The 17,786-nt window shown below is 51.5% G+C and overlaps 3 protein-coding genes across 14 annotated transcripts; 1 reads left to right on the forward strand and 2 right to left on the reverse strand.

Annotated features, from left to right (window-relative positions):
• The first annotated feature begins 323 nt into the window (after window positions 1-323).
• On the forward strand, window positions 324-6,322 carry B4galt3 (beta-1,4-galactosyltransferase 3). 4 transcript variants are annotated; one of them, NM_001429942.1, is made up of 8 exons: window positions 324-404; window positions 1,187-1,357; window positions 1,542-1,956; window positions 2,472-2,707; window positions 3,790-3,980; window positions 4,106-4,228; window positions 5,320-5,424; window positions 5,542-6,322. In NM_001429942.1, the coding sequence occupies exons 3-8, from the start codon at window positions 1,698-1,700 to the stop codon at window positions 5,813-5,815; spliced, it is 1,188 nt and encodes a 395-aa protein (NP_001416871.1). In that variant the 5' UTR covers window positions 324-404; window positions 1,187-1,357; window positions 1,542-1,697; the 3' UTR covers window positions 5,816-6,322. The 4 variants fall into 4 exon arrangements, with proteins under 4 accessions (NP_001416871.1, NP_001416870.1, NP_001009539.1 ...); NM_001429941.1 differs by having other exon boundaries at window positions 1,662-1,956; NM_001009539.2 differs by having other exon boundaries at window positions 1,665-1,956.
• A 225-nt stretch (window positions 6,323-6,547) lies between these two features.
• On the reverse strand, window positions 6,548-10,714 carry Ppox (protoporphyrinogen oxidase). 5 transcript variants are annotated; one of them, XM_087580275.1, is made up of 13 exons: window positions 10,376-10,714; window positions 10,184-10,278; window positions 9,898-10,032; window positions 9,646-9,761; window positions 9,364-9,496; window positions 8,930-9,138; window positions 8,635-8,825; window positions 7,649-7,709; window positions 7,413-7,531; window positions 7,224-7,334; window positions 6,977-7,126; window positions 6,809-6,851; window positions 6,548-6,733 (listed from the first exon to the last, which is right to left on the reverse strand). In XM_087580275.1, the coding sequence occupies exons 5-13, from the start codon at window positions 9,405-9,407 to the stop codon at window positions 6,591-6,593; spliced, it is 1,071 nt and encodes a 356-aa protein (XP_087436401.1). In that variant the 5' UTR covers window positions 9,408-9,496; window positions 9,646-9,761; window positions 9,898-10,032; window positions 10,184-10,278; window positions 10,376-10,714; the 3' UTR covers window positions 6,548-6,590. The 5 variants fall into 5 exon arrangements, with proteins under 5 accessions (XP_087436401.1, XP_087436400.1, XP_087436402.1 ...); XM_087580274.1 differs by having other exon boundaries at window positions 8,930-9,074; window positions 9,646-9,777; XM_087580276.1 differs by having other exon boundaries at window positions 9,646-9,777.
• A 744-nt stretch (window positions 10,715-11,458) lies between these two features.
• Usp21 (ubiquitin specific peptidase 21) lies at window positions 11,459-17,517 on the reverse strand. Of its 5 annotated transcripts, none has more exons than XR_015635406.1 (13): window positions 17,324-17,517; window positions 15,912-16,532; window positions 15,106-15,165; window positions 14,700-14,820; window positions 14,377-14,488; window positions 14,042-14,197; window positions 13,477-13,541; window positions 13,221-13,265; window positions 12,884-12,970; window positions 12,568-12,639; window positions 12,240-12,347; window positions 12,039-12,153; window positions 11,459-11,825 (listed from the first exon to the last, which is right to left on the reverse strand). XR_015635406.1 is itself a non-coding variant. In XM_087581666.1 (13 exons), exons 2-13 carry the CDS (start codon window positions 16,509-16,511, stop codon window positions 11,735-11,737), a joined length of 1,698 nt encoding a protein of 565 aa, XP_087437792.1. In that variant the 5' UTR covers window positions 16,512-16,532; window positions 17,324-17,517; the 3' UTR covers window positions 11,459-11,734. The 5 variants fall into 5 exon arrangements, 3 of the variants coding, with proteins under 3 accessions (XP_087437792.1, NP_001121110.1, XP_087437793.1); XR_015635405.1 differs by having other exon boundaries at window positions 13,162-13,265; XM_087581666.1 differs by having other exon boundaries at window positions 12,240-12,354; window positions 13,162-13,265.
• Window positions 17,518-17,786: the final 269 nt, after the last annotated feature.

A 17,786-nucleotide genomic window follows, 5' to 3' on the forward strand; every position in this document is an offset into this window, starting at 1 on the left:
AGTAGCACTAAACTACAGGGGAGGCCATTAACACACTAGGGTAAGAGTTCAGCCTATGGCTAGTTGAGGTAGTCCGAAATATTAGAAAGTGTCTCTCAGTTTTACTGAAATATAAGGGCTTTGAGCTGCTGTGTCTTTAAAACTGAGGTGAACCCGTCAGGAGGCCTCGAAGTAGAGAGGAAGCACCGGGAGCTGAGACTCCCACGGACCACCCATGTGCATCTCCGCGGTACGGGTCACCAACTAAGGACTGGCAGGCTTGGAGGTGGGAGGGCCCCTGCGCCTGGCTCCCCAGAGGCCACGCCCCGTGACGTCAGACTCCGCCCCCAGCGCCCGCTTCCAAGATGGCGGCAGCGATGCTTGCCCGGTTGTCCGGGTGGCGGTGACGACGGGAAGCAGACCAGGTATGGTGGGCTGGGGACCACGGAGAGAGAGTCCTCGGAGAAAGGTTTAGGAGGTCTGGGGGAGAAGAAGTTCTGCGTCAAGGCTAAAAAATCAGATTGAGCACGGACAGGGTCTCGGGTGGAAAAGTGGACGCGGGCCGATTGCCTTCACATTGCATGGTAGGGGCAAGCACAAGAGACAGGGGTGGGATGGGCGTGTTTGAGGAGAATGGGGTTCTAATCCCCTGCCCTCCGCGCGCCAGGCTCTGACCGACCACGCCCTTCCAGGTGAGCCGGCCTGGGTGCGCGGGCCGATCCTGCCCCAGCCCTTCCTCTCGAGTCCCTTCACCTGGAACGCTCCTCCCCATCCCCATTAGGGCTGGAGAAAGGTGGAAAGGGTAGAGGACGCCACCCCCACCCTTGTCCCGGTCACGCTCCAGAGCTGTTGCCTGCTGCTCCCAGGTGACCGAGCACCCTGCACCTGCGGGGGCACTCCCTGATACTTATAAAACAGAAAGAACCTGTTCCCTATTTTGCTGTTTTCTTGCCACTCCAAGGTCCCGTTATGGATGTCTTGCCTCTCTAATTGGTTTGTTGTTGTTGTTGGTTTTGTGCCTTCATTCATTCCCCAGTCCCCACTCCCAAACAAGCTCGTTTTTTGCTGGAGTAATGAGGGTTAGTTACAGACCTGACACTATAACACTGAAGATAAATCTGAGAACCTAGGATCTTTTCTTTTTCCAATCACTTTCCCTCACTTGACATGATGGCAAAGTTGTTTCTTCCTAAACTCTGTTGTACAGGTGACTGGTTATCCTTGATCATTTTTGGTTCCCGCTGGTCCCAGATTGGCTGTTGGGATGCTTGTTTTCTGTCCTCTGTGACAGTTGAAATTTGAGATAATGCCTCATTTTTCTGCTCCCCGGGGACCTCCTGGAGCCCCCATGATTCGGAAAAAGACAGCTTGAGCACAGGTGCGTGTGTGTCTTTTCTCAAAGGCCTTCTGAAACGGACTTGGGACTGGACTCGTGTAAGCTTTCTTGAGGGTGGAGACAGAGTAGCTGGTGGGAGTGGTTTTGGGGGGGAAGTGGATGAAACTTGCTTGGTGGTTGGTCACCTTTTTTTTAATTGTTATTTATTTTTGATTGATCACACCAGTGTTCGTTCCTTTCTGTGACTTTGTTCTCTGCCTGTTTTTTCTTCCTTTCCCTGGCCGCACTTTCATCTCTACCTGCTGATGTCTGTCTTCTGGCTTGCTCTCTTCCTGTTTGCTTCCAGAAGTCCCTTCACTTCTTACCTAGCCCTCAGGTCGAGATGTTGCGGAGGCTGCTGGAGAGGCCCTGCACACTGGCCCTGCTTGTGGGCTCCCAACTGGCAGTTATGATGTATCTGTCACTAGGGGGCTTCCGAAGTCTTAGTGCCCTGTTTGGTCGAGATCCAGGCCCAACATTCGACTATTCTCATCCCCATGATGTCTATAGTAACCTCAGTCACCTGCCTGGAGCCCCTGGAGCTGCAGGGGCTCCTCTAGCTCAAGTTCTGCCTGACTGTCCAGAAAGATCGCCTTTCTTAGGTGAGTGGAAAGGGAAGAAGAGAACAAGGTTTGGGGGTAGGGAGTCTTGGGCGGGGGTGAAGTGAGACTTAGGCTAACAGACTCTAAGGTGGGCTGATGCTGTGATGGAGTGGGCTGTGAATTAAGATAAGAGGTAGGCTCTTGGGTCACAAGCTTTCCACTGCCCGCCCATTTTATGGGCTTTTCGTGTCGTAGAGTGGAGATTATTTCCCTTGTCTTGGCTTAATTAGGTAGTTCTTTGTGGTCTTCTCCTGAAGCTTCAGTGTGGGACAAGAGAAATTTATATCGATCCCTAAAATAAGAACGTTATTAGTCTAAGGTAGAGCCTGCCTGCAGCCTTGGGCTTCCAGGAAGGGTCTTCGTGAAGGGAAATCCGAGGCTTGTTCAACTTTTGAGGGAGCCGTTGCGAAACTGAGCTCAGAACCAGGCTGTTTTCTCTGAAGCTGTTCTCAGAATCTGATCCCCATTGTGTCCATGTGGCTCCAGTCTCTGAACTTGCCTTTCCCTACCAACAGTGGGTCCTGTGTCAGTATCCTTTAGCCCAGTGCCATCACTAGCAGAGATCGTGGAGCGGAATCCCCGGGTGGAATCAGGGGGCCGGTACCGTCCTGCAGGATGTGAGCCTCGCTCCCGAACAGCCATAATTGTGCCCCACCGTGCCCGGGAGCACCACCTCCGACTGCTACTCTATCACCTGCACCCCTTCCTGCAGCGCCAGCAGCTTGCTTATGGCATCTATGTCATCCACCAGGTACCCCGTGCTCCGCCTACTCCTTCCTTAATGCCGAGGGAGCCTCTTCTTTCATCTAATGAGTCCGTGAGGTGATTGTAAAATGGTGGACAATAGATAATGGAGAAGCACCCAGCCTTTCTCTTCTTACCTTGTTAAACCCATGCTTATTCTGTTAGGGTATCCCTACTTTCCTATATTTTTCTATGATTTTTTTCCTTTGTTGAGCGGCTTGTGCAGACTTGGAATTGGTCAAGGATGAGCTCAAAATACTTGTTCTTTAATCAAAAACATTTTATTAGGTTTATTTTGCGCGTGTGCGTTTTGCTTGCATATGTGTATGTGCACCACATGCATGTTTGGTGCCTGAGGAGTCAGAAAAGGGCATCAGTTTCCTGGAACTGGAGTTTCTGGTGGTTGTGAACCATGTGAACTGCATGGGTACTGGGAATTGAACCTGGGTCCTCTACAAGAACAACAAATGCTCTTAACTGCTGAGCCGTGTCTCCAGACTCCTAGTTGCACAACTGCTGGCATACATTGTCCTGAGGAAGATGTCCCTCTGACATGAGACAAGACATGAAGCAAAGAGCAGAAACCAATTAACAGTTATCGCATGTGATTGTTAGCAATCAACGAAACTAAATGTCAGGCCACACGCTGATATGTAAGAAAAGTTTTAATTAATTGGAATAACTAAATCAGAAAAAGTGGTTCGGGTTGGTTTTGTTTTCTGAGACTGGGTCCCGTGTAGCTGAGGAGGACCTGAATGACCTTTAACTTCTGCTCCTCCTGTGTCTTCCTTCCCACTGCTGGGATGACAGGCCCATGCCACCACACTCGGTTTCACTGTGCTTCGGGCTTAGTGAATGTTAGATAGCACTCTACCAAACGAGCCCCATCTTTAGCCCTTCTTCCATTTCTAGTCCACTCAGAATCTTCTGTCTCCTGAGGGCTAGAATTAGTCAGGTACCACCATGCTCAGTGGTTGATCTCGCTCTTCCTTCTCTGGTCCCCATACCCGCTTAGATGTTCTTTTCACTGGGTCCACACGCAGCCTGCTTTCTCTGTGTACAGCCTGCTCCCCCTTCGTTATCTTCTAGGCTGGAAATGGAACGTTTAACAGGGCCAAACTGCTGAACGTAGGGGTCAGGGAAGCCCTTCGTGACGAAGAGTGGGACTGCTTGTTTTTACACGATGTGGACCTCCTTCCAGAAAACGACCATAACCTGTATGTGTGTGACCCCCGGGGACCCCGCCATGTTGCTGTCGCCATGAACAAGTTTGGATACAGGTAGAGGGCATGGAAGGTCCTTAGAAAGTAGGGGAACCAACTTTGTGGTATGAGGAGAGCAAAGGGGATTGTGGGTAGGGATGTCTATTCAAATTTGTGAACCGAAAGGATCTTTTTGTCCTTAGCCTTCCGTACCCCCAGTACTTTGGCGGAGTTTCAGCACTCACTCCTGACCAGTACCTGAAGATGAATGGCTTCCCCAATGAATATTGGGGCTGGGGTGGCGAGGATGACGACATTGCTACCAGGTCAGACTTCTTTTGGATCTGCATGGAATCCATTCTTTTTCCTTTGGCCTAATCTCCTTGGGACAGGCTTTGCCCATTGCTGCCTGCTCTGTCAAAATTTCAGTTTTCTGGGTAGATCTGGTTGATGATATTCTTGGGAAAGGGGACAAGATCAATTGGAGATAAGGAATATGGAATTCTAGATCTCAGGAAGGAGCTATTAGTTCTTTGTTTTGCTAGACTTCCACAGAAAAGGGGTTCTCCATATAACCCCAATTGTTTTTGTTGTTTTTGTTTTTGTTGTTTTTGGTTGTTTGATTTTATGAGACAGGGTTTCTGTGTAATGTAGCCCTGGTTATCCTGGAACTCATTATGTAGACCAGGCTGGCCTTGAACTCACAGAATCCACCTGCCTCTGCCTCCAGAGTGCTGGGATTAAAGGCATACACCACCAGTGTCTGCCCATCTTTTTTGGGGGTGTGAGGGGGGCTGATTTGCATAATGCCAACTCCTCTCTTAACACTCCTGAAACACAGGGGTGGGGGAGGGGATGGATTCAGCCTATCAAGCTCAAATGCACTACACATGGAAACAGTTCAGTGGAGGCTAGAGGTAAGGAATGTTTCACTGGGCAGGGAAGGCAGCCTGGTGGTCAGTTGTATGTGTTTAGCGTCTGTAAGCCCCACTTCTACCGAGGTGGCTGAGTTTGGGTCCGCTATTTCCATACTTTAGACAAAAGGGTCCCTTTCTCATCTCCACAGCCAGCGTCTAGGAGCCATTTAGAAAGCAGATGCAAAAGTTACAAGTCTACCATTGCCAGTTGTTGTAAGGCCCCAGGGCACCTGGCACCAGGCCCTGCAGACTTAGATACAGCCAACCTTACCTTCTTTCTGTTTACTTTTGTCCCGCCTTGCCATGCTTGGCAATTTTTATTTATTTATTCTTCCTTGTCAGACAGGTAAAATCGCTGTGTGTGTGCCCCGGCCTATGCCATCGCCCCCTGTGTACCCCAGTCCAGGCCATCCCTCCCTCAGTGGGTTTACTTTTCTCATTCACTGACAGCAGCAGTTTTCCACTCGAGCTCCTCCAAGATCCCTTCGCTTTTCTCACAGGGTTCGCCTGGCTGGGATGAAGATTTCCCGACCACCCACCTCTGTGGGACACTACAAGATGGTGAAGCACAGAGGGGATAAAGGAAATGAGGAAAACCCCCACAGGTAGGGAGGGGATTGTTAGTGGATTTTGGGTTTCCTATCTCTTTAGGGCACTCTTAAATGTCCCTAAATTCCAGATTCTTCCTTTTAGACCTTAGTCTTAAAACTTCTAACCCTCAGATTTGACCTCCTGGTCCGTACCCAGAATTCTTGGACACAAGATGGAATGAACTCACTAACATACCGACTGCTGGCAAGAGAGCTGGGTCCTCTCTACACCAACATCACTGCAGACATTGGGACTGACCCTCGGGGTCCCCGGGCTCCCTCTGGTCCCCGATACCCACCAGGTTCCTCCCAGGCCTTCCGTCAGGAGATGCTGCAACGCCGGCCCCCAGCTAGGCCTGGCCCTCTGCCTACTGCCAACCACACAGCTCCCCATGGTTCACACTGACTCTTCTCTGCCCACTGTAATCATGAAACTAAATGGGAGGGGTCGAGTTCCTCATACCCTCTGCTCCTCACTGCTTTGAGGGATGTGAGGGACTTTACTGCTGTGCTAGGGGGCAGGGACCTCTCCTCACTACTAGATTGGAGCTGGGCTCCTCTAGACCTGGAGGTTCCTCTTTCTAGGGGCCACCTGTCAGGGCTTATGACTGTGAATCTTTGATGTCATTTTATGTGACAAATCCTGGGAGTCCTCTGCCCCTGGGGTTAGGAGCAGGGCTGGACCCCACGTCCCTTCCTCGTCTGTGGACATTGCTCTTTCAAGAGTGATCTGGCTTCTCCTGGGACCTCTGTGAATATTTATTCTATTTATGATGGTTCCTGAGAAGCTGTCTGGAAGAGGAAACCCCTAGCTAGGCATTTCCTGCGAGTGCTGGAGTGACTCCTCTGGTCTTGACCCAGGGGGCAGGGGCTGGGATTTTGATATCTTTTCTAATAAAGGACTTTGTCTCACCTTTGCTTGTAATTTCTTTTTCTTTTTTTTCTTTTTTCTTTTCTTTTTTTTTTTTTTTTTTTGGTTCTTTTTTTCGGAGCTGGGGACCGAACCCAGGGCCTTGCGCTTCCTAGGCAAGCACTCTACCACTGAGCTAAATCCCCAGCCCCTGCTTGTAATTTCTATAACTCTCCCACCACCCTCACCCTGACAAGTCTACAGGGTGACAGAATAGGAAGACCAAACCAAGCTCCATCAACTTTTACTTTCATGAGTAGGAGAGTGGGGGTCAGCTGTTCGATTCTGTGCCCAGGACAGCAATTGCTGCCTGGCGCCCACTCTCTATACAGTCATTGACAGCTACCCCCTCATAGGAGGCCCCAGCCAAAGTCAGGGGCAACCTCTGGGCCGTCAGGAATTGCAGAGCTGAGTCTGAAAGGGAAGGATGAAAGGAATGTTATAGCTGAGGTCTGACTTTTCCTCAGCCCGGCGGCTTTCCCAACTCACCTAGTTTTTGCCAGTGGCCTAGTGTATACTGAGGGATACAGTTCTGAGGAGAGATAAGATGCAAGGGAAAGTTTATTAATGATTTCCAAGGCCTTGGCTTGGTTAACATGCCCGTCTTCACTTTCAAGGCTTTCGGTGGGAAATGAATAAGAATTTATCTCAACTCACTTTGTGTAGATGGACCAAGCAATGGCTTGGTTGCTCTTTCAGTCCTAACTGTGTGGCAGCCGCTTCCTGTGCTGCTCGTTGGAATAGCTCTGGAGACAATTCATGGCCATTGGCTTTCAGCTTCTGTAACCAGTAACCTCCCAACATCACCTACAAGGAAATACAGCACTGACCAGCTTGCTCTTGCCTACACTGCAGCACAGAGAAGCCCTTTGGAAACCCCACCCTAAGCCATGTCTCCTCTCACAGTCAGTCTGAGGCCTGGGGGGTTCCCATCCTGCTCAGGAAAAGCAACCGAGTCATACACGATTCCCAGGACGGTCGGGTCTTCTGAGGATGGCACCAGATGTCCAAATCCCTGGAGAGGAAGATGTCTGTGGGTCAGAAGGGAACGGCTCTCACTGAGCCCCCGTCTCCACTCTTCTTCCTCCTATACCTGCACAGGCAGACAAGCTCCTTTGTACTGCAGATTCACCACGGCCACAGACACAGCTTGGATGGTACTCAGGATGTGAGCCAGAGGTGCAGCCTCGGCAGGGAGCAGCTTGCTGAGCACTGGAGATCAGGCATTCATGATAGACTAGTTCCAGTCTTACCACAATCCCCTGCTGGCATATGAAGGCACACTATTGCCCCCGATGGCTAGGGAAAGGGAAGGGCTGTCCCAATTACCTGAAGCTGGAATGGTGCTTATAATGTGGTCAGCCTCCAGACTGCTGTCCCCTAGAGACACCTGAGTGAGAGAACATTTGAAAGATGGCGTTGTGAGGACTTTATGGGTAAGGTGAGATATGCTGCCTCAGTTTCCCAGGTACTCAAGAGGCAGGAAAGATGGTGCTGAGCCAGGGTGAAGAATATGAATGACAATATCTCCACAACAACCAAGAAACCCTCTATATAATCCAGAAAGTGGGCGAGCGTTGCTGCTCTGAAATGTTCATTGAAGGTGGGAGGTTCTTTCCTTGTCTCTAGACACTCAAAAACACTACTTCCATTCACAAGTTTTTATCTAAGGGCATTTGGAGGAAGGTTCACGAATACAGCCTAGCAACCTGAGCTAGCCAGTATCTACATAGCTTCTCTAAGGAAACTGTAAGCCCAGTGCTAAGTGGTTTAACCTGACCTGGTTAACCACCCAGACAAACATGGCGACATAGTCTGTGTGTGCATGTGAGTGTGGGCGCCTGTGGAGTTCAGGCCTTCTGCAAGGGTAGAGCGTGTTCTTAACTGCCGAGTTTTTTCTTCAGCTTTTCTCTCCCTAGATGAAGAAATTTATGGACAAAAAGCTGTCGTTGACTTTAAAAGGTGGCAGACATATCCAAGAAATACTGCAGGGCTTTGATGCCTTTATGACTCTTGTGACCAATGTGTGTGTAGCAACGGCAACTTGCAGGCAACAGGATATTAGAATGGTGGCCATATGAGGAAACGTATCATCATGTTTTAAAGGTTTGGACCGAGTTTAAAGAAATGGACGTTGAGCAGAGAAGTCCACCTCCCTCCCCGGAGGGCTCATTTTGCTATGGTATAAAATTGGGTCATGCAAATTTACATATGAAACTTTTTGCCAAGTGAAGTTTTGCAATTCTCAATATAACAACATCAAAAAAACTAACAACACTGATATAGGTCCACTATACTCCAGAGGGTTCTCCTACCTTCCAGTGCCCTTCTGGCTGAAGGCTGAGCCCGCAGGCTGGCTGACCACTGAGGATAGTGACCCCTTTACTTGTTAGGTAGTTATGAAGGGCCTGGGGCAACATCTCCAGCCCTCCACGGAGTGACCACTGACTCCATCGCTCAGCGCGGGCCTGACGAATTAATGAGGAATTGGGCTGTGGAGTCTGCCCTAAAAGGAGAGGGGGAAAAAGATTTAAATAGTACCCCTTGTACAAAGTACCTCAGTTTGTCAGACTTTATATTTTCACCCTCTGAACCAATGCCCCACCTCACCTGCCCCCAGCAGCAGCCCCAGTAACATGGACCCGTGGGTTTGTTCAGCTTGGAAGAGACTGGGAAAGCAGGACCGGATGCTGAGCTCTTGGCTGTTGCCAGCAAACACTCCTCTGCAAAGGCTGTCCATAGCCAGAGACGCCACCTTAAGGGCAAGACTGGGACTGAGGGGCCGAGGAATAAGCCACCCTGACTGATTTCCATTGGCCCTGCTTGGAATAAGGAAAGGACAGAGTTTGGGTTGGAGATGTTCCCACTGTAACAGAAGGATGGGAAGGAAAGGAAGCCGTTTATTCCCAACACTGAGTTTTGGAGATCCCAGCAATAGATAGAGGGCATCCCTAAATGATACAAGAGTCCCCGGGGGTTAAGTCTGAGTTAAAGACTCAGCAGCAGGAGGGAAGAGGTTTGAGACCACCTCTGAGCAATGTCACCTCAGGTCCAAGGCGGCGCTGGGCAAAACTGTGCACAGTCTCATCAGGCTCTTTGCCCCTGGGCTTCGTCAACTCCCTCAGTCCAGCCCAAAATAGAGGTTTTGAGAAGGGGGGTGAAGGACGAAGTAGCCCCCTGCATAGAGGAAGGCATAGTGAAAAGAAAACGTCTAGAGTCACCTTCCCAGCTCCTGGGGGTTATTTTCATCCATTTGACCCCCTGTGGCTGGGAGGCCTGACAGGGATCGAAAGAAGGGGGTGTGTAACAGTAAGATGAGGTGTTACCTGAGGCCAGAGGGTAGGGGGTGCAGGGCACCGCCTACATACAGGAACCGGTTCTGGGCAGCTGGATGATCCCCTCGGACAGGCAAGACTTCGGATTCCAAGCCAAGTTCAGAAACCTGCTCTCCACAAGCCCTCAGGAAGAGGAGAAACTAAGGAAAAACTGACCCAACGTTTGTTTTTCCTCTGTGCAACTCCGTCCCTTTTGAGAACTCTCCTCCACTACCTATCCTACACATTCCACAAGACGCTCACCAGGAGCAGGGTCCGGGCTCCCAGGGCTCCAGCCGGCCTAATTCCTCGAGGTCCAAGTTCAAAGATCGCACCATCTGATCCTCGGACTGAACGGATCCAGCCTCCCAAACGTTTGCTGCCCTCCACTAAGATCACCTGGCATCAAAAGTGAGACACCGTCGACGGAGGGCAAAGGGACTGGGGGTCGGGGGAAGTGCATACTTCATGGGACAAAGATCTATCCAGCGTTTGCTGGAAATGTTAAGAGTATTAAATGAGTCTTTCTCTGGTACTAGTGGGGACTCACCTTAGGAGGACTGGGGCTTCGGGTCAGATGATAACTTGCGGCCAATCCGCTGATACCTCCGCCAAGCACTATCACAGTCCGGGCCATCGTAAGGCCTGGGGGAAAGTCGAGATACCCCAGGAGAACGGGAGGCACCCTGCTTTACAACTGCAGAAACCCCACGGGTCCCGTACCCCACCTCTGGGCACTTACTGATTAATGAGCAACTAATGCAAAACGCGCGTGTACGTGCTGGTGGAAGAGTGAAGTCTTTGTTCAGAGGCCAGGACCTACCCACGAGATAGGGGGAACCCGAGAAAGCGAGTGAGTGATATAGAGGCCCTAGGACCAGTCCATCCTGTCCGTGTGCAGATAAGGCCCACGCCCACGCTATCTCGCCAGGTCAAGCCCTCCACAGGCCAGAACTGCAGCACTCGGTTTTTCCAGCCTCAGCTGGTGACTAGGTTCAACTCTGGTATCCCCGCCCCTAACTTTTACGGTCCCTCCGGCTCTCCGTCGACTCCATTCTGGCGGCCCTCAAGGCTCCGTTTCACTTTCCTGCTTCTGGATTGGTGGGTCCTAGGAAGCGGGTTCTGGATTGGTGGGCTCTGGATACATCCACCAATGAAAACACCATGTTGGCAGTGACGCTACCAGCGGAACTACAGCGGCTTTCAGAGTCAGTTCTGTGCAGGTTAACCTGTTCGTTCCCTAGTCGGATTTAGTTGCAGTAACCAGTACTGCCTTCCCCAGGGACAGGACAGCGAAATGCTGAATCCGGGAGTTAGCATTCCCCTGCTCAAGCTTCCCAGATCTGTGGTGAGAACCCTGGAGGTTGGGAGGGCCCCACGAGCTTTAGTTAGGGAGAAAGAGAGAGACACTTGGAGGCCAGTCCGTGGGGAGAAGGCTCCATAAACAGCTCCTTGATGTTAGCAACAGACAGGGCCTACGGGAGCAAGGGCCGCCCAGCAACGAAATCATGTTTGTCAACAGGGGTTCTTGGGTGCTTTGCCCCCTAGGGGCAGTCCCCTTCACAGGCAAAACCTGGTATGCCAATGCCTGCACTCTAGTTCCAGGCTTTCCCGCAACTTCACAGGTCTCAAGGTTTGTCTTCCTAGTACCACTAAACTGTCAGTGTTTGGGTCCAAGTCTGGAGCCAGCTCAATCCCTGTTCTTTTCCTTCTGTTGTGAGAGCGCCCCCACCTGTTCAGAGACAGAATTGGGTCCCAGAAAGGCTCCAACAGAACCAAAGTTCTAGATATCCATTCCCTCTACCCACAAATACAAACATGAACATTTACTTTTTCTTAATAAATTTATTCACAAAAAAGTGAGATTGCAGAGGTTCTGGGGGCTGTACATGGTCAAGGGCCTGGTAATTTCTGTACATGGGACAGGAAAACAAGGTGGAAGGGTACTTCTTAATAAAAAAAATAACGGGAGCTACAACCAACCCTCCTCCCCTCCCCGATTAAAAAGACACAAAAATAGACGTCTGTGAGGTAAGTGGGGAGCCTGGGGGCTTAAGGGTGTTGAGAAGGTTTTCACAGGTGCCAGGGCTTCAAGATGGCGTCACAGGCACCGAGGTGGTTCCTGCATCAATTGGTAGAACAGCACGTAGCCCTCACTGGATGCCACCTGGTTTTCACTGACAGGGGAGACACTGAGAAGAGAGATGGGAAATGGCTGTGGTCATTCCAGAAGATTCCCCCTCTGTCCTAAAGACGCAGTGTAGCGTAGCCAGGTGGCGATCAGGAGAGACCTCCCCCCCCCACCTATCCATGGTCAGGAACTTATCTTTTCAGACCTCACAGGAGGGGGTGGTGCCAGGGCTGCAGTGGGGTGGGGCAGGAGTTGAATAAGAGGCTGTTCTCACCGGGAGTCATTGTAGACATGCCAACCAGTCTGGCACCGGCACAGGGCTGTGTAGTGGCCATAGTGGACACTACCCGAGTGGTTGCAAAGGGCATACAGCTGGTAGACAGGGCTTCCTGCAGGTTAGATAACATCAGTTTCTGCAACTGGGAGTTGTGTCTCCCTCCTGAAGACTCCTTAGGACGTTCCCTGCCAGACTCACCCACTTTGTCGCTGGCAAAGTCCCCTAGGCTTAGTCGCTGCAGTGGGAAGTCTACACCTACTGAACTTTTCTTGATGGAGCCTCGGGAGGTGGAAAATCGGTTCAGATCTAAGCCCTGGTTAAGGAGCATTGGGGAGGCTAAGGGTCTCTAAAAGGGAGACTGCGGAAATAGATTCGGTACCCTCCATTCCCCCAACACGTCCTGAAAAGTGGCAGAGAAAGTTGGGGTGGCAGGTTTTCCCTACGGGAAACTCACTGAAGGTGAGGAAACACTGTATGGGAGATACCCTAAGAGAAATAAGAACTTGAAAAGTAGGATATGGAGCACGAGGATTCGGGGGAATCTTTGTACTGTCAACTTTTTGGTACTTCGTGTTTTCTGCCGACATCGGTCACATACCTACATAAACAGCAAATAGTGTTAGATCAGTGTTCTCACCTAGGTGGTTTTTTCTGACACCCCAACTCACACATAAGTTTAATAGGTGTCTCATTGCTTTGCCCCTCCCCCTTTAACCTAGGCACACACTAGGACATACCCGAGAGCCCCAACATTCACCCAGACATACAGCTGTTCTTCCCAAGTTAAGGAGGCATGCATCTCCTTTCACCCAGGCAGACCCTCCCGCTGAAGTCCCACATACTGGGGCATTCTCCGACTCTAGCTCCTCCTCCTTGGTGAAAAGGCTGAAGCAATCCCGCAAAGACACTTTGCCCCCAGCAAATCCTTTCTAGTGGGAAAGGGGAAGTGAGGGTCAGCATGTTCTGAGTTTCCTTTTTTTTTTTTTTTTAATCTTTTTTTAAATCCAGGCTTTAATTCTGCTTTAGAGACCCACACAGTTCCCACCCACACTTAGGGGTGGGGAGGGGTGGGTCACAGAACCCATGTTCCATCCACCCCTGGAATCTACTGGAATCCCACCTTGGGGATGGGCAGGGACAGGTCACAAAAAACCTCGAAGGTCGTGGAGCGATACCCACAGGCCTGGCACTTGAGGCAACTTTTCAGCTGGCCCACAAACAGGTCTAGGCAGAAGCACAAAGGCAGGAGAAAAAGTCACTATGGGATGGAGGCCTGACGTGCTTTCCTAGAACCCCACCTCTCCCGGTGCCTCTGATCTGCCTTTCTAACTACAGCATGCCACTCAGCTGTACACCGTTTCACAGCCCCAGCATCTGGCCTGGCCCCATGCTTCCTCCTCCCAAGCCTAAACTCCCAGTGTGTGCCACTGCATACCCACAATCTTGCTGTCTTCTCGCTCCAGGTAGCGCTTCCACATTAAGTTGGCTCGGTCATCATCACTACCACAGATTAAGGGGATGGGGACAAATTGTGAGACAGCCGTGTTAATACTGGGCACCCCTAAACCACTGAAATTACCCACAGAACCCTGTTCCCTATTCACATACCAGCGCCTTCCCTAAATTTCTAGTCAAAGGAGTAAGAAATGCTTCTGGGAACTTTCCAGGGAAATCCAAGATGAAAGGGAAAAGGAGATAGATAGATAGATAGATAGATAGATAGATAGATAGATAGATAGAGTCATCTTCCTCTACAAGCTTTTGATATATTTGATTGTAGAAGCCTCTCTTTCCCCAGTTTAATGGCATCCCTGACACTATTTTCTGTTTGCCTATATCTGTACTTCTCAGCTTCCCCCTTTTTCCCTTCCTTCCTTTTTTTTCCTGTGCTAAAGGGTCTCCCCTGGGCCCTACATGTCCAGTTTCGGTTGGCTCAGCTCTGTGAAGACTGAATGCTGACTGAACTACTGAAAAGAGGAACAAAGGGGAACAAACCTTACCTCAGTTCAGGTTCTTCATGCAGAGCCCCTCCTCGGCGAGGTGGGGAGGGAACTGGACCACTGGCCAGAATTGGTGGTGCCCGGCGGCCTCGTCGGTTGATTTCGAGGTGCAACCGCTCCATAAGGAGCTTCAGGAACTCTTGGGCATCCTGCTGGCTATAGCCAGACAGAATATGGACAAGTGATCTATTTGTGGTCCACAAGTATCCCCTGCCCAATCTGGGTCCCTGTTTCCTCTGTAGGAAACCTCAAGGCTCAGAACATGGCTGCTAGAGCCTCTGTTTGGCCCAACCCCAGACACAGCCAGAGAGAAATCCTATTCACTCAGTTCCCACCTGTATCCAGAGAAGGAAGGGACGTATTTCTGGAAGACAGCCCGGAATCGGGTAGGATTCACAGCTTCACAGGAGTCAGGGTGCCAGAGGGCACCAATCACATCTGCAAAGGCTGTTGGTTTGACAGTGGGGAAGGGATTCAAAGTTAATGTCTGGAAGGGCAGGCAGGAAGAGATTCAGTGGCTAGAAAATCTCTAGGAAGAAAGAAACTGGGGGAAATGGATGAATCTGTCAGCTTGAAGGGCTGGGAGCCATGGGTATTGGGAGGAGAGAACCGAAGGGGATGGGGAAGGAGAACAGAAGCATCAGGAGTTGTTGCCCACCTTCTGTGAGTTCCTGGGCTCGGCCTCCTCCGGGCACCTCTTGCCGGAAGTCCCTTCGCAGACAAAAGTCTCGAAGAGGCCTTGTGCTGCTCAAACACTGTAACACGGCGTTCAGGAAGCACTGCAGAAGCAGTAGGAACACTGCCGTTACCTTTTTTTTTTTTTTTTTTTTTTTGGTTCTTTTTTTCGGAGCTGGGGACCGAACCCAGGGCCTTGTGCTTCCTAGGTAAGCGCTCTACCACTGAGCTAAATCCCCAGCCCCTGCCATTACCTTTCCAGACGGGTGCCCAGCAGGACCAAGAGCTTCACTGCTCTCGCCTGCATGCCTTCCCTAGCTCTGCCATTGTTTCCACCCCCCAACACCATCTCACATTCCTTTTACGGAGGACGGGAAAATGGCTCTTACTGTATTTCCTAGATTTCGGAGGCCAACATGACCAGAGCCCAGAAGCAGTGTGTGGTGAGCCTGTAAAGTCAGAGGACAGTCATATTCTACCTGGTGCTTTCAATAGCATGCTGTCGAATGTCTCCCCAGCCCCATTCGTGCCCCAACTCGACCCTGTTCCCTCACTGGCCATCCTACCTCACTGGTCATGAGTAGTAAACCCATCACAGCTGAGTGTACCACAGATTCAGCCATGGCTGTCACGCCTAGTCCCCATTTACTCCGCTGCCAAGCTAGCCGGCGTTGCAGCTCCTGAGGCAACTCCCCAAGCACTGGCATGGTTGCCCAGCTGCTCCCCACCCCCACCTTACTGCCCCCAAATCCGCCTCCTGCCCCCGTGGCCCCTTCTTGCACCCTCTCCTGCTGGCTCCAACTGCAGGCAGCCTAACTCATTTAGCTCAGGAAATGGGTAACCACGCCAGGAAAGGTGCTCTTAACCCCGCCCCTCTTCAGCTCCAGGGATTAATTAGGTCGAGGCCTAGTCCTAGGAGAGAAGTTGCCTTAAAAGAGAGGGCCTAAGGACCCAAAGAAGAATTCTAAATAGTCAGGCTAATTCCCTAGGGACTAGAATGGCACACCAAGTTGGAGAATCACATAAAAACCCAAAATAAGATCTAGAAGGTCTCAGAAAAGACAAGAATCCACTGGTGTAATGAGGGTTTGACAAAGGGACTTGGAGAAGGGAACACAGGAGAGTCATAGTATGACAAAGTTGAAGGCAAGAGGAGCATGTGCATGGAAGACCACGTGTGCTGGCAAGTCCTCACCATCTTGTCATCAGAGTAGAAAGGCTCAGAAGGCCGGGCAGATATCATGTGGAAGGAGCCATGGGAAGGAGGGGGCTCTGTCCGTATGCTGAGCAGGGTAGGGGGTCCAGGGAAACCCCCAAGACGCCGGAGAGAAGTACTACGTCTCAAAGTGGGTGGCTCAGGCCGGAGTGCCAGGCGGCTCAGTGCAGCCCCTAGCTCGCCAGTGCCACGGTGCCCTCCCAAGGCAATCCCCATTGGACGCAAGTCCCCACTGCTCACAGACTTGGATCGGGTTAGGTTGGTCCGGGATGGGAGAGGCAGAGCCACAGTTGGGGGTGGTGAGCCAGGCAAGGGAACCCCATGATCTGCTCGAAGGGGACCTCTAGGACGAGAGCCTGAGGTCCGACCCCGACCCAAATCCAGTTTCTTGAGCCTTTCATCTGGGGGACCTGGCCTGGGAGGCAAAGGTCGTAACATGGAGTTTGGCCCAGGAACTGGGTTTCGGCGCTCCTTGCTGCGGGCCCGGGGAGGAAACGGTATCTTGGCTCCCACTCGGGGCTGTACATTGACAGGTGGCTCTCGAGTCCGGCCCAGGCGGTGCTCAGAAGCCTGGGGCATTGTGGGCACCGCAGGCTGGACCTGAGGAGAACAGAGGGTCAGCATTTGAATTAGGAAGGGAGATAAGATATAGGTTACCAAGCAAGCTGGCTTCTTTGTGAGGGCATGAATAACGTTTATAAAGCCAGTTCTTGCATCTCCAGTACCTGGCAATGTTTGGCACAAGAAAAATACTTAGTACTCCTTGAATAAACAAATGACTGAATAGTAGACCATCATTTTGACCTTTCCATGCCCCACCCCCTCTCTATAGAATACAGATTTATTGAAAAAGCCAATGGTAGTCTCAATCTCAGCTGTTTTTATAATCTACGAACTAATCCTCATATGTGGCTAGTCAAGTAGGATGTGCCTTAGACCTGGGACTGTGAACGCAAGAATCAGTCAAAAAGACAGCATTCTAACCTCAACCCCTGCTCCTCTGGGTTGCAAATGAAGCCAATCAAACGGATGATCTGCAATCCACTCCCTCCTCCAATTCTGAACTCCTACTTGGTGTTTGGGCCCAGGGGGGGGCAAAGGTTTGAGATAGAGGACGAACTACTTGACCCCTAATTTCTGCACCTCTCCCACCACAGCAGGGTTTTACCCGGGTCCGCCCCCCTCGAGGGCAGAAAGGCCGAGGCTGCTGATTGGCTACGGGGTCCGGCGGCATATTCCCCGCGGTCCGAGAATGCTGTTCTTCCAGCCCAGTTCTCCCAGGCCCCGCTGGGCACCGCGAGCCTCTCCCTTTGTGGTGAACGTCCTTTGGGGTCTGGATCCATCCTCCCTCGGCTCTCCCACCCCACCCGCCATAACGTCCCGGCCCATACCTGTCCCCCGGTGAGGCGGCGGGGGAGGCCAGCCGGGGTCCAGCTCCAGCTCAGGGCCACCCCCTCCTACCCCCGAACAGCCTCCCCGCAGGCCAGGCTGCAGCTTTAGCCGCAGCTGTTGCCCAGCTTGCTCCCGCCGCAAGGGCCGCCGCCATCTTTGTTGGTGCCGCCCGGCCACCGGCCACCGGCTTCACAGTCTCTTAGGCGCCTGCGCGCCCACACTCGAAATCCTCCCACCCAACTCCTCGGCGCTTGCGTGAACCCGCCCCCACGGCTCCCCGACCGACACCATGGAAACGCAGCCAACTTTAGAACCACTAGTTTCAGGCCCTGCCTGATGGTGGTCTTTAAACCATTGCTGCAAGTCCCTGAGGCCAAGGCTCCTCACCCAGTCATATGGTCCATAGGGATGAAGAGCTGAATAGTCGAAGACTAAAGGAAGGGCTTGCAACACAGATTCTTC

The sequence above is a fragment of the Rattus norvegicus genome, chromosome 13 (assembly GCF_021556685.1).
Source record: "Rattus norvegicus strain SHRSP/BbbUtx chromosome 13, alternate assembly SHRSP_T2T, whole genome shotgun sequence".
NCBI classification, from domain to species: domain Eukaryota; kingdom Metazoa; phylum Chordata; class Mammalia; order Rodentia; family Muridae; genus Rattus; species Rattus norvegicus.

What these genes read in the sequence shown, in the direction of transcription:
- Ppox (XM_087580273.1), bottom strand. Translation starts at nt 10,270, where the DNA reads ATGGCCCGGACTGTGATAGTGCTTGGCGGAGGTATCAGCGGATTGGCC. An exon ending in CCCCAGGCCTCAGACTGACT is followed by an intron (nt 7,127 to 7,223) that starts GTGAGAGGAGAC and finishes ATTTCCTTGTAG; the next exon opens with GTGATGTTGGGAGGTTACTG. An exon ending in GCTTGGTCCATCTACACAAA is followed by an intron (nt 6,852 to 6,976) that starts GTGAGTTGAGAT and finishes ATCTCTCCTCAG; the next exon opens with AACTGTATCCCTCAGTATAC.
- B4galt3 (NM_001429942.1), top strand. Translation starts at nt 1,698, where the DNA reads ATGTTGCGGAGGCTGCTGGAGAGGCCCTGCACACTGGCCCTGCTTGTG. An exon ending in GCATCTATGTCATCCACCAG is followed by an intron (nt 2,708 to 3,789) that starts GTACCCCGTGCT and finishes GTTATCTTCTAG; the next exon opens with GCTGGAAATGGAACGTTTAA. An exon ending in AATGAGGAAAACCCCCACAG is followed by an intron (nt 5,425 to 5,541) that starts GTAGGGAGGGGA and finishes TCTAACCCTCAG; the next exon opens with ATTTGACCTCCTGGTCCGTA.
- Usp21 (XM_087581667.1), bottom strand. Translation starts at nt 17,306, where the DNA reads ATGGCGGGTGGGGTGGGAGAGCCGAGGGAGGATGGATCCAGACCCCAA. An exon ending in TAGAGTCGGAGAATGCCCCA is followed by an intron (nt 12,640 to 12,883) that starts GTATGTGGGACT and finishes CTGTTTATGTAG; the next exon opens with GTATGTGACCGATGTCGGCA. An exon ending in AAAGATTCCCCCGAATCCTC is followed by an intron (nt 12,355 to 12,567) that starts GTGCTCCATATC and finishes CTCCTTAACCAG; the next exon opens with GGCTTAGATCTGAACCGATT.